The 13,438-nt window shown below is 37.0% G+C and overlaps 1 protein-coding gene across 1 annotated transcript; it reads left to right on the top strand.

Annotated features, from left to right (window-relative positions):
* The first annotated feature begins 8,381 nt into the window (after positions 1–8,381).
* On the top strand, positions 8,382–13,154 carry mnx1 (motor neuron and pancreas homeobox 1). Its single transcript, XM_006634512.3, has 3 exons — positions 8,382–9,052; positions 11,136–11,296; positions 12,159–13,154. Exons 1-3 carry the CDS (start codon positions 8,560–8,562, stop codon positions 12,447–12,449), a joined length of 945 nt encoding a protein of 314 aa, XP_006634575.1. The 5' UTR covers positions 8,382–8,559; the 3' UTR covers positions 12,450–13,154.
* The last annotated feature ends 284 nt before the right edge of the window (positions 13,155–13,438 follow it).

Raw genomic sequence — 13,438 nt, 5'->3', positions numbered from 1 at the left:
GGGCCCTGGGTTCAATTCAGAACCTGGAATGCTGTCTGTGGAGAGTTTGTATGTTCTCCTTGTGTTCATGTGGGTTTCTTCCCTTGTCGTCCTTTGTCTGAAAACACACTGGTAGGTTAATTTGCTTCTGGGAAAATTGTCTCCGGTGTCAGTGTTTGCCCTGTGGTGGACTGGTGTCCCAAAATGTCTTGTGCCCATCTCTTGCTGGGACAGGCTTGGCCATGATCCTGTATAGGATGAAAAGGTTAGAAAATGGGTGGATGAATTATATACAGTACATACTGTACAGTACGTTGTCATTTAACCTTAAAACTGGAACAACTGCACCTACTCACAGATCAAAATCCACTTTGTCACAAGTCAAAACCATCATCATTGGCCAATTGCAGGACGCTTTTGCTTTTCAGCATTACAGACGTACAAACAGTATAACACAAGCAAAGATGCACAAAGTCATGGTGTCTTCAGATCTTCATTACAACCAAACCCCTCTGTCACATAATTGTGCCAATAGCTCTGAAATGGTACAACGGTACTCAGGTACAAATGCAATTTAGAAACACCTATAAACCAGCCATCATTCCTCTGGACACTAGCTGGAAACCTGAGCACCTGGTAAACCCATATGAACACAGATAGTACATGCAAACTCCACACAGAAGGTGCCCTAGCCGGCAACTAAACCAGGAACACCAGAGCTGTGAGGAAGCATTGCTCACTGTGACTCTAGCCAAGGTTGATGTGACTGTTACCAACTGCAGGCTTACAAAAAAACCTCAAAGGTCTATATTATTGTGCAGAGTTCAAGACAAATGTTCCCTGTTGTGTCTTTAGGAATTTTAATGTTTCCTACGCTAATGGATTGTTTAACACCACTAGTCCCACTTTAACTCCTTGACTGGTTGTTGTACTTATAACTGAGCTATGTATTGTTCATTATGTGAATTCTTAATTTGCAATTTTCTCAGATGGTATCTCATTGCGCTTATCTCACCAGTGAGCCTGCGCTGTTACCAGATGACCCTGATGTGGTGCTTTAGCTCTACTTTATGTTATGTGGACTTTGTAGGATGTGAGAAAGCCTAAGGCTGATCTTGTGGTTTTCACTGGACATTCATGAGTTAATTTTTTTCACTCCCATGCTGGGAACTCCCTACACTTCCAAACTAGGAACTAGAAAAATAAAAAATGACGTTTTCAAATCATATTAATTTGAATAATGCATTTCTGTGAACCATAGAGCTCTGCTGTAAATTTGCACTCATGGTTTGTATAGGCAGCAAATGGTTCCATCATAATTAAGTGAATTATTAATACATTTCATATCAATGACACACTTTCCCCTTTTGAGGATAATTTCTAATAAAATGACTGGAATCCTGTTATTTCATAATGGTACAGATATGTTACAGTACTGCCATCACAGACGAACATGTTATTTAGATAGTAACTTTGTGTTTCAGGACAATCTCATCTTACAGCTAAATTTAATTTTACCATGTTTTAAATGTTACTCAGGTATCAGAAAGTCCAAAGTTCCAGTGACTCTATACAGTTTTATAAACCTAATCTCTGACTTCTCTGCCCTCTCTTCTCTTTTCTTGCCTCTACAGATCACTACCTGCCAACATTGAAATGATCTAAAAAATTATATAATTGTAAACCATTTCATTATAACTGTAATTGTCTTCATTCTTTAACAATTCCAATAAAAACAAAGTCGGCATGCTATTTTAAACCAAAGAATATTCAATACTCAGTCATCATAAAAAACACTTTTTTCTTGATTGCACTAAATTGGGTATCAACTATCAGCTAGTTTGGTCTCACTAAGTTTTAATTATTTTTCTTTTTAACTTGTTTGGAAAATACGGGAAATTAAATTGTGCTATAAACTGCCTTAAATATGATTAAATTCCATTTGTACTGTATATAATATAACCTACGTGTTTGTCATTATTAATTTTCCTTTTCAGGTTACAATGTTTAATGGTCTGTCATGTTTCTAATATCATATATTTTGTAATGCTTATGGAAGGAATGTACTTCATCTAAAGTTTGAAATTGTTTAGGCCTAAACCAAATGGAACACAACTTGCAATTCTTAGGCTGTTCTTTAAACTTCATATGCTCGCATGCAACTTTATTGCTCGTCCTCCTTTATTTAAGCTTAAAAAGACACTGTGGGAGCCTTTAAATTATTGTAGGGTCGATACGTCTAATTAATAGCGGATAAGAAAGGAAAGAATACAATTAAATGAGAAGAGAATCATTTTCTAATTTAATAGGAGATCATTTATAAAGATCAACGAGCTGAAGGGCATTGAATGATTTCATTGATATTTCACTAAATCAAGCACAAAGAGCATGGCTTGAAAGCCTCAAGTTGGACTCTCCAAACTAAATAATACTGCAGTCAGACGAAAGCTTTCTTTTCAGGAAAATTAGTTCAATAATTACTTAAACAACTCCCTACCAAATTCCTATGCAATTACTGTTATGATTGGATTAAGTCCTCTGCTTAATAAAATGAAATCCTTCAAGGTCGTTCTCAGAAAGGAATAAACTTGGAAATGTCTTACACGGCAAATTAAATTGATAAAATGATTATGAGCTACAAATGTGTTTAAAAGCAGTTTCTATACGTTTGAAGACAGCAGCCTTTTGTGCCAATTTAATTGAAGGTATTTATTGCAATAAAAGAGACAGAGAGGGTCCTCTTAAATTGCCTTTTCATAATGAACACATTTACAGTGGGTAATTAATATATAAACTATTCCGATTTGTCACTTTGATTTGTATTTTAGTTAATTGTGAAAGTAATTACTGAGCAAATTAACAGCTTTCAGAGAAAGACCAGGGTTTGGGGTCTATTTCCATCTCAGGGTGCAGAAAATTAATTTTTCCCAGCTGTTGATGTGATGAATAAAAGCCATAAATCTCCGTGATTGGTGCAGGCCAAGACTAAATGGCTTCATATTTCACTTGGGGTTTAATAGAAATATTCATGCGCTCTCTTAATGAAATTAAACCTAAGGAGGAGGGGACAAGGCAAAGATAAACTAGGGTGGCTGTTAAAGACGCAACGGATCCTTTTAGGAGAAAATGAAATGTTAAGAACAATTTATTGAAACTGTAACGTTAAGAAACCAATGATATAGTAAAAAAAAATCTCCACCTTTTAAATTTAAACCGAAACATAGAACAGCGGTCTTTAAAGGACGAATATACTTCAACGTATCTTAGTTTTGGAAACCTAATTATGCGTTTTAATACATTTTATACCTACATTTGAGAGAAATTAGAGTACATATGAAACGTTCGACGCATCACTTCGATGGCTTTTGTAAAAGTAATAAATGGTGATTTATAGTTTTCAGTTACTGCTTACTTTTAGTTCATTAAAAAATCCAAAACTCATAAAACCACTGTATGAATGAAGCATTTTTTCCGTTAAAAAACAATAGTATTTAAAAAAAAACAATAGTAATTAAAATGAAAATAAACACTTAAAACGCTTTCAAATAAAATGTAGTCTACACAAGTTCAAGATTAAAAATCCAAATAATTTTACTTAACTCAATGCCCAACCATTCATTCGAGATGTAGGCCTATTTTGGATCATTTGCATTTCGACACAGCAATTCAATATTCTAATTCTAAAGTAGACAGTTATTGAATCTAAATTCCACCGCAACTGCCAAGACTAAATTATACATTTCTTAATAACAACTTTCTACGTAGGAATTTTTAAATCAACAAGCAGCCACTGTGCTTGCACTATATGATTGACTATCAACATTCGTATTTAAACTGGGTCACTTTTTTGCAAAGTTGATCTCGTTTATTCCTAAAGCATTGCCAGAAAAAGAGAAAAACTATCACATAAGCAGAAGGCTAATGACCGGTATTAAAGGTTATCTATCCAGTTTAGTCTGAGAACATCCTTATGTGCTCGTTTTCGAATTGTTTGGCTCTAAACGTAATTGATATTGTTTTAATGGGATTCTGAATTTAAATCAAGGACTTTTTAAACGTTAAACAATCTCGATTCCAGACACATACTGTATCCAATAGGATTCATCCTACCCCCCCCCCCCAAAAAAAAAAAACAAAACAAACAAAAACATTTTAAAATATTTTCAAATGATTATTTCTAAATGTGGTCGAATACCAAGTGAGTTCGGAATTAAACCGTAATCCAGTTGTTAATGTTACTGATCTGTGTGACTTGTTGATTTCCCATGAGCAAACAAGTCTTTGATGCCGTCCCGGAGAGAGCGGTTAGCTGATGAATTGACAAAAACTAATCAGCTTTATTGGGAGACAGGTTAAGGGCAACAGGGTGTCGATAATTCTCATCCTGACCTCTTCGTCCATTAAACTGAAGTGGCTGATTAGAGCGAGGGGACCCCCAATACATTGTGCGTGCACAATTGCTTTCATAAACACACCATTATTACAAGTCCACTATACATAAGTAATTCGAAGAAAGGAAAAAAAAACAGCCAGGGGATGTCACATTTATCACTAAGGCTTATATATCACAATCTCATTTACTAAATGTCACAGTGCAATGTCTTCAGTTTTGATAACGGCTGGAAGTGTCCTAATGTTATTAGCTATAAATTGCGAAAACAATGCGGATTACAAGAAAATATCGTATGTCTGGACCGGTCTTCGCATAGAACCACCACTCGCATAGGCCTACAGTAAAAAAAAACAGTCATAAATAAATCTGGGGCAGGCTAAATGTCTTAATGGAGTAGATATTTGCAATGGTAATCATTCCCATCTAAACCTTTTCCTAAAAAAAACGGATGACTGGTTTGGACTGAATGGTCTCTTTTTAAACCTTGGACTTTATACTCAGCGTTTAAGAAATAACATACAATTAATCCCGATTGATTACAGGCGCATTTCGTCCGTATTATAGTTCCTTGAGAATATTTATGAGCAGAAAAGAGGGAATAGTTAACAAAAACAGACCAATTAATATCCTATATGCAAAGATGCGTTTGTGATATTTTGCATTAAGTGAAGGTTTCATTATTAATCATGAGCAATGACAATTAACAACAACTAAACTTAGGATAATGGTAGAATATAAACCGTTTTTTACTCATTTACGCATGATGTTTGGTGTTCCCACAAACGGGTTTGTTTTCTAAATTCCTCTGGAAATGACTGTAGACAAAGAAATTAACTAGTGAAGCTCTGAGCCTTTCCCACCTGAATACTGTTCTTTTGGTCAACACAGGTGAGTAAACTCACTTTGGACAGTTAATACAGACGTCATGAAAGGAAGGACCTACTCATCCTACATAGTGATAGTGATAGTGATAGTTGAATGCCATAAGTTTTTTTTTTTACTTCTATCCATACTCTCTGGATGAAATAGAAAATGCTTACATAAATCGTGTTTTTTTTTAACAAAAAGAGCGCTCTTCCAGTTTAGCACTGTTACTTTCCACTTTCATCAAGTAAAATAATTTTTCGTCCCGCGCCATTTCTGTCAAACTAAGCAATGCCCTAATTATTATATACTGCGTTCCCTTTCACCTAAGTATAAAGTTGACAGAAGGTTAAAGCATAAGGGTGGCTCTTAGCAAAATTTCCCAGTTGGCCACGAAAGATCTTCGAGGGTCACAGTGACACTTTTAATGACTTCATTAGTAAGATTATTTGTTAGAATAACAAACAGCGTTTTGGGGAAGACGTAGGCCTACTCACAAAGGTGGTAATTACGCAATAAAATATAGACCTCAGAAACACCAAGCAAAATCAATCGACTAAATTAAATAAACAAAGTTACCTGTGTAGAATAACTACATTTACTTTGCATGGAAAATAAACCAAATTAATGTTATTTTTTTTTTCCAGGAATAACTGCAAAAATACTGTATAAAGCCAAGGTAAATAGAAAGAAGAGGATTTAGAAATGTAAAAAGCGTGAAAAAACGATGCCTGAAACAAAATCCTTACTATTTTCCTAGTCTTGGAATTAAATTCTAGTAAAATGTAAGCCGTTCAAACTAAATGAACGCAGATCTGAAATGTTATTAAATTGATTTGGGCCGTATTGCTCAACAAAAACGAGCTCTTTAAGATTTTAGAAAGTTTTAATATTACACATTGATTCAATCGAATATATCTAAATAAATATGTGTTTTCTATGATGCATAAGGATACATAGAAATGTATTTTTATTACTAAATAGCACGCTTTTGTGGATAAAAATAACCATCTAGAATAAAGACGCCTGAAGGAATGATTTCTGTTAAATTTCACTTTCATAAACGAATAAGAATTTTAATTTTAAATTTATATATACAGTAGTTACACATTAAAAGCTGCATACGGTTTATGGGTATGGATATTCAGGAAATATCCTAATATCCCAATAGCTGACAATTGTAATCTTACTTTGTTTTAAGAAATAACTTTTATTCATATTTGTATTGTATAACATGTGGCCGCATTAAATGTTAAATACGGGTTTATTTGTAATGCAAATTTCTGACAGGCACACACTGTAGATTGCACTCAAAAGATAATAAAACACATTATTTCAAATAATTAGAATATCTTGTCATAAAATGGGATACGGTGAATTCTACACAGTCTGAATGAGAAACTTGTGGATGCATGACCAATCAGCATTTCAAACAACCCAGCAACACGAACAGTGAGTTTGTTCACCTGTGTAACAGAAAAGTCCTTTGTAAAATTTACAGGTGCGGAACGAGGACCCTTAAAACAATTACGAAGTGGGTGGCCTAAATACCTGCCACCTAACACCGATCGGGATACTCCAAACCTGGGATCTGACCAACCTTGGTCAGAACAATTTTAATGTAAGGACGTCTATGTAATGCGTTAAAAAACGTTTATACAGTATGAATGTTGCAATGAGGAAGGATTTTAACTGAATGATTTTATATTATTAAAACCATTTATTGAAACATGTCTGTACCTGCACATGTACCACCTAACTACCTGTATTGATGTGAAAATAAAACGTAAAAACAAAAAATCTAAAAAGAGCTAATTTCGTTCAACTACAAAAAAAATCACTCGAACGTTTCATTGAAAGTTATTCTTTCAAGATGCCTCAGTTTACAACAAAGATGCTTATCGGACAACAAGAAGTACTTATTAATAATGAATGCGCAAATAAATGACATTTTTTTGGGGGGAGGGGTTAGTTTTGGATAAAAAACACATTATTATGTTATTTGTGAGGAATAAAACAACAGTTTGACAAGATAAAAAAAAGTGATCACGTCCATTTAGCAGTTTAGCTGCACGGTTTTGAATCGTGGTAAGGAAAATAAAATACCGGAGTAAATCAAAACGACACAGAAGGTTGATTTAGTGTGTAAGAAGTATAACCTAGGGACTTGTACCTATTCTGGGTTGAGGTGGGACCTGAGTCTGGAGTTAGTAAAATGAATAGACCTCTGAGTGACAAAGTTTACATGGTTGCAAAAGTGACTTAATTCAATGATAATTACATTTTCACAGGAAACTCTGGCTATAAAAAAGTTGTGACAAAATGACACCTTTATCCGAAAGATTGTTAAACTTCACAGACAAGCTGACTCACGTAACAAATTTGTCTCGATACAGTGGTCACACGAGGGGGTAGAATAGTTCAGAGGCTAAAGACACAGATTCTTCCTGTACTGTGAAAGAGACGTTTCCAACGTTAAAATACAAGACATCACCGGTTTTCTGAAATAAGATGAAACACGTGAGAAACAGATCAATGAATGCTTTACAAGAGTAAATTGCCTGTTAGATTTTTTTATGTGGACTGCTATGACATGTTTCTCCGTATTCACGCAGGCCAAACACACTACTGTACTTTAATCACTCGCACAAGTCCGGATATATTTATCACGTACAGTATCTATACGAATATATAGGTTTACACAAATACATACACATAAACAACGAGGCCTCCTCCTACAAAGTTAAAACAGTAGACAGCATACCAAGAGGATTCATAGAAATCGTTAGTGATGATTATATATAAATCACTGAAACAACAGTGATGACATGATCGGGAACCATTTTTTTCTTGCAATTGGAGTCAACTGCACTCTCATTTCCAGCATCATTGAATCGGCACTAATATCTAACCAATCTCTTGCATTCTTGACTGGGGCTTAGAAATAGAATCCTGAAAATGTGAAACCATCAGATACCCTGGGTATCCTATAATTTGCTTCAAGTCCTCTACAATATTCAGATCTTTATGACTTGTGGTAGATGTGGGACGGGAGGGGCTGGTAAGTTCGGAAGGTATGCAAAGCAGGCACAACACACCCCGTCAACAGTCAGCCGGCTGACCAATAGCATCCCTTCCAGTCAAAAACAGACAACCCATCCTCCCTACCATGAGAGCCTTCAAGTGGAAGGAGCTCCAGTCAAACAGCTCGCAATTCAGCCGAGAATCCTGCTTGTGGAAGAGGCCGGATCGTCCTCTGGTACCGCATTCTTATTGAACACGGCAGTGCCTTGATTGCTCACCGCCGCTGGACTGACGGTCAGATGGAGAAATCCAAAAATTTTCGTATCGACGCGCTCCTGGCAGTCGATCCACCGAAGGTGCAAACCTCACCTCTGGCACTAGTTACCTCTCTATCCTCTTCTTCCATCTCATCGTCCGGAAGTGTGACAGCTTCAGAGCTGAATAACAGTACAGATTCCTTAAGGACTGAGACCCCCTCTCCGCCGAGGATGTCGTCTTGCGGGCTGATCCCCAAACCGGGCTTCTTGAACGCCACCCACTCCGGCATGGTCGGATTACACCCACAGAGCTCGTCGGGCATCCCGGCTCAAGCTCTTTATGGCCACCCAATGTACACTTACTCAGCCGCTGCCCTGGGGCAGCATCCTGCCTTATCTTACTCTTATCCGCACGGTTCTCATCATCACCACTCCAGCGAACCCATCAAACTAACCGCAGGGACCTTTCAACTTGATCACTGGCTGCGAGTGTCCACTGCCGGGATGATGCTTCCTAAAATGCCGGATTTTAACAGTAAGTCCAATCATTAGTCACTCTTCTATTAGTATTATTACTAAGTACTATTGCTGCTGTAAAGTTTCTTTGCTTCGGTTAGCTGTGAAACCAGGTCACTGCGCAAAACTTTCGAGACCAATCTGCGGCAGTGTTTTCGATCATTTTTTTTCGACTACTATATTGCAGATCTCTTTATGCGTAATACAGCACCGCGTTTTGGAATGGGTTTCAAGTTTCTAGGTTATGTATAGGCCAGCGATGTTATATTTACCTACACTATATTATTAATATTATCGGTTCCGGGCAAATTTATTTTCAAGTTACACAGCACAAGTGTCCATCGTTTGCATTTACCTAATATATATCTTTTTTTCTCATTGACCTATTCCTGCTTCCCGATCTTTTTCAGTTACACATACAGTTTATTATACCGCACGAAAGTATACACTTCATGTGTTTACAGCAGAAACACACAATAAAAACGCTTTACTAAAATGTAGTCTCTCCGCAATCCATTCGGGAGCGCGGTGCTCTTTCGAGAATTGTTCTTACTGTATTATTCAAGAGATCGTGCAGAATATAGGCTAACTTGTAAAACACATTTGAAGTTAAAATAGATCGAAATTAATAACAACATGAACATTGAAAACGGAGACCTTAAACTTTCATTGAATCCTCGGAGGTTAAGCAAAAATGCCACTGCAACGCTGAACAAGCTGGGGAACGATGTACTTTCAAGGGAGAACTAAAATGGACAGATAATGGACACTGCGAAAGTGACGGAGGAGTGTGAAAATCTCATCCCTCCCTCTGTTTGCACACCAGAGACTGGCTTTTTTGTTCCTTTTCATTTTAACAGATTTGTTCAAAATGAAGGAGTAAATAGCATTTCCTCTGTCTAAACATTAAATTCTACGGAAATGTTACCAGTGTCAACGACGCACAGACGACAAACTGGGCGTCTTTATGAGCTGGCAGAACAATTTTTATAACCGGCGGATAACCGAAACTTTTCAAAAGTTGTTAAAGGAGTGACTACAATGTTATTTTATGATGTTTCACTCTATACCAACAAGGAAATGTTGTATAAAAACAAAATATTATATAATGATATATATCCAGCTGAAAAGCATTATACTTAAGTTATAATTTACCATAAAATTCTTAGTGTAAAAAAAGCACAAAGTAATCAAATGAATTCTACTGACCTTAAATGCGATTGACCAGGAAATACTAACATCTCAGTACTGGAAAACTGAAACTGCACTGTAGGTGAGGCCTGTTTTGACACATAAAACATATTTAAATGATACATATGTGGAATACCTCCAGGTAACGCACGGTGTTATAAATTAGTTAACGGTGAGAATGAGTGTCACGCTATAAAACTGGGGGTTGTGTTTACAAAATGGTGGGCGTACTCGCTAAACAGAGCTAATTTCTTTCCCAAGAGAAACAAATCATTTCAACCTTTAACCAATTATTTTGTCTTTTTTTTCTGCTGTGTAGTTAGTATTGCCCTGTTAGAAATTAGTTTGTTCCTTGGAATGAATGCCCTTACACTACGGGGTAAATATCTCATAGTGCTAAAATAATGAAAATCAAAGAACTTGCAGGAACAGCAATTTGAGCGGGTAGCCACAGAATGTAATGAATGACCTGACCACTAAATTGTAACACGAGATAAGAAGTTGTATTTTTCGTCCTTCAATTTGGAAAAGGTTTCGGATTTCTACATGGAGTTCTTATGTTATTATTGTCGTCATTAGTAGTAGCAATGTAACATTATAATACATTTGGAAACAACGTATCCAGTCATGAAAGAAATATAAATCATACATAATATTTTAAAACATCGTGACGACATTTGTTTGCTTGCTTACGCTACAATGTTTTTTAAAATCATCTTTTAATGCGTTTTTCATCCTTATGTGGCCTTCCCGCCGTGAACTTCAAGATCCGGTCATAAAGTGTAAACATTTTACAACTATCAGTAAAATAACACCATAATTCTGGGATCTGTGTCGAATTCGAAGACGAGAAAACATGGTAACCCTATTAGCGCAACTATAAACGCGGATTACTCCTCTTTTTTTTGCAGCTCAGGCGCAGTCTAACTTGCTTGGGAAGTGCAGGAGGCCGAGGACAGCGTTCACAAGCCAGCAACTACTGGAATTAGAGCATCAGTTCAAGCTGAACAAATACCTGTCGAGGCCCAAACGGTTTGAGGTGGCAACGTCTCTCATGCTGACGGAAACGCAGGTAAAAGAACCGATATGTTAGTCCCCAGTCACAGAAAGGGTTCCATCCTTACTGTTACTAAGAGTGGACTGCAGCTTCTGCGTTCGTTGGCTCGATGAAAAAAGGTTAATTCCGCACTGAAAGGAAGAAAGAATAATCAGTGTTTCTGCTTTCGAGAAAAGCTTGGGCGAGAAGAAGGCTGCCACCCAAAGGAAGGCTCAACTCCATTGTGTTTCTTCCTTCTACTTTTCTGTGCGGAAATGTAAATATACATGTTTCTAAGGCTCCACAGTCGAAACGTTGTGTTTTCTTTCTTCTCTTTTCAGCATGGAATAAACCTATTACTTGTTCATTTTACATGTTACTACTACACTGGCAAATTACATTCGTGTGCTTAACACGTCGACGTACAAAATACACAGTAACACCTAAAGTACATTTTTAAAATCCATTAAAGGGGGGGTGCAATGATGGACCCACCCAGAGCAATCCCATCAACAAGACTGTGTAACCAACAAGTCTACTGTATATCGAGTGGCATGTCATAAAACTGCGCTCATTTTCATCAGCGATATTTAGCTGGATGGCTGCTTCAAATATCGGTAGTGGAATAAAATGCGATATTCGCTTCCCTCTTTATCGTTATAGGGTATGCTAAAGGTTTTTCACTGTCACTGTATTTTTAAAATATTGATTATTAGGCCTGCCGCAAGCATATATATAATATATAAATATATATGACCATATATGAAATACATTTTATTATCTGAAAGCAGGTACATTTTCCACGTATGCACTCCAAACGACCTTGTGACGAAGCTACTGTATGTGTGCAGGGATTTACTTGTTCCGTTGTAACTATGAAACAACTGTGATTTTGTAGGTCAAAATATGGTTCCAGAACAGACGCATGAAGTGGAAGAGAAGCAAAAAAGCCAAAGAACAAGCAGCGCAAGATGCGGAAAAGCAGAAAGGGGGCAAGAACAACCAGGACAAGTCAGACGGCTACCAGGAGCAGACGGATTACCAGAAAGGCGACTCGGTCAAAAGCAGTAGAATGAGAGACTTCAGAGACAGTGACGACGACGAAGGCGAGGGCTTCCTGTACAATTCCTCGGACTGCTCGTCAGAAGATGAAAGAAACCACAACAGACAAATTAGTCCGCCGCAATGAGACAAGGAGACAGCAAGCGGGAAAATAGTTGTACAAGGTCTTTGTTTTATAGTTCTTTAAAGTGACGGTGCTCTTTTGATTGTATGTAAGTGGCATGCATTTATTACCCGTAGTCCTCGTTATGGGTTAATTTGCAGTTTAGCTGAAAAGCTGTACATTTCTGTTCTTGAAGAGCCGTTCTGTGCAGAAGGAAAAGGCTATGAATATGATTTCGTCAGGTATTTTACTGTTTTTCTGTCTTCAATCAAGCCATTGAATCCAGGACCTTCGGTCTCAAGTTAAAGAACGACAACAACAACAACAACAAAAACAACGAACACTAGTACACCGCATGTTTTAAATGTACAGTCTAGGTCGATCATGTTTTATTTGCTTTTTCAAGGTTTCTCCTCTGCTCGGAATCCGTTTACAGAAGCGAAAGTCTACTGTCACGTTAACAAAGAACGACGTTTTCGGGAACAGTGTTACACAAAATGTAAATTCAGTCGAGACTTGAAAGGTGTTGCTTTGAAAGGTAAACACTGCTTTTAAAAGTTTTATCATCGAAACTGTGATTGTTACACATCTGTAATATTTATGTCACATTCTGTTTATGTGCAGGAAAAAAGCTGTAACGTCTTTATTTTTGTATATTGTATATATAAACATGCCTATACGTCGTTCAGGTGGGTAGCTGCGTCAGCATGCGTAGGCTGCAAAGGAGCAAGTACTTATACAAAGTACGAAAATACAACGTTTCGGCTGTGAAGCCTTCTTGCCACCTGAAGAAGGCTTCACAGCCGAAAAGTTGTGTTTTCTCTCTTCTCTTTTCAGCATGCCTATACGTATGCATGCGAAATTATTGTTTAGCTATTCCCATAGTGCAAATGGTATAAGAAATCATTTTTTTGTAAGATATAGGCTACAACGTTTTAATTTGTAGGTGTTGTTTATGTCTACAGATATAGTTTTTTATTATAAAACGAAAACATCGCATATTTACTAAACGA

Source organism: Lepisosteus oculatus, chromosome 6 (assembly GCF_040954835.1).
Source record: "Lepisosteus oculatus isolate fLepOcu1 chromosome 6, fLepOcu1.hap2, whole genome shotgun sequence".
In the NCBI taxonomy this organism is placed as follows: domain Eukaryota; kingdom Metazoa; phylum Chordata; class Actinopteri; order Semionotiformes; family Lepisosteidae; genus Lepisosteus; species Lepisosteus oculatus.
This window is presented reverse-complemented; position numbering and strand designations above follow the sequence as displayed.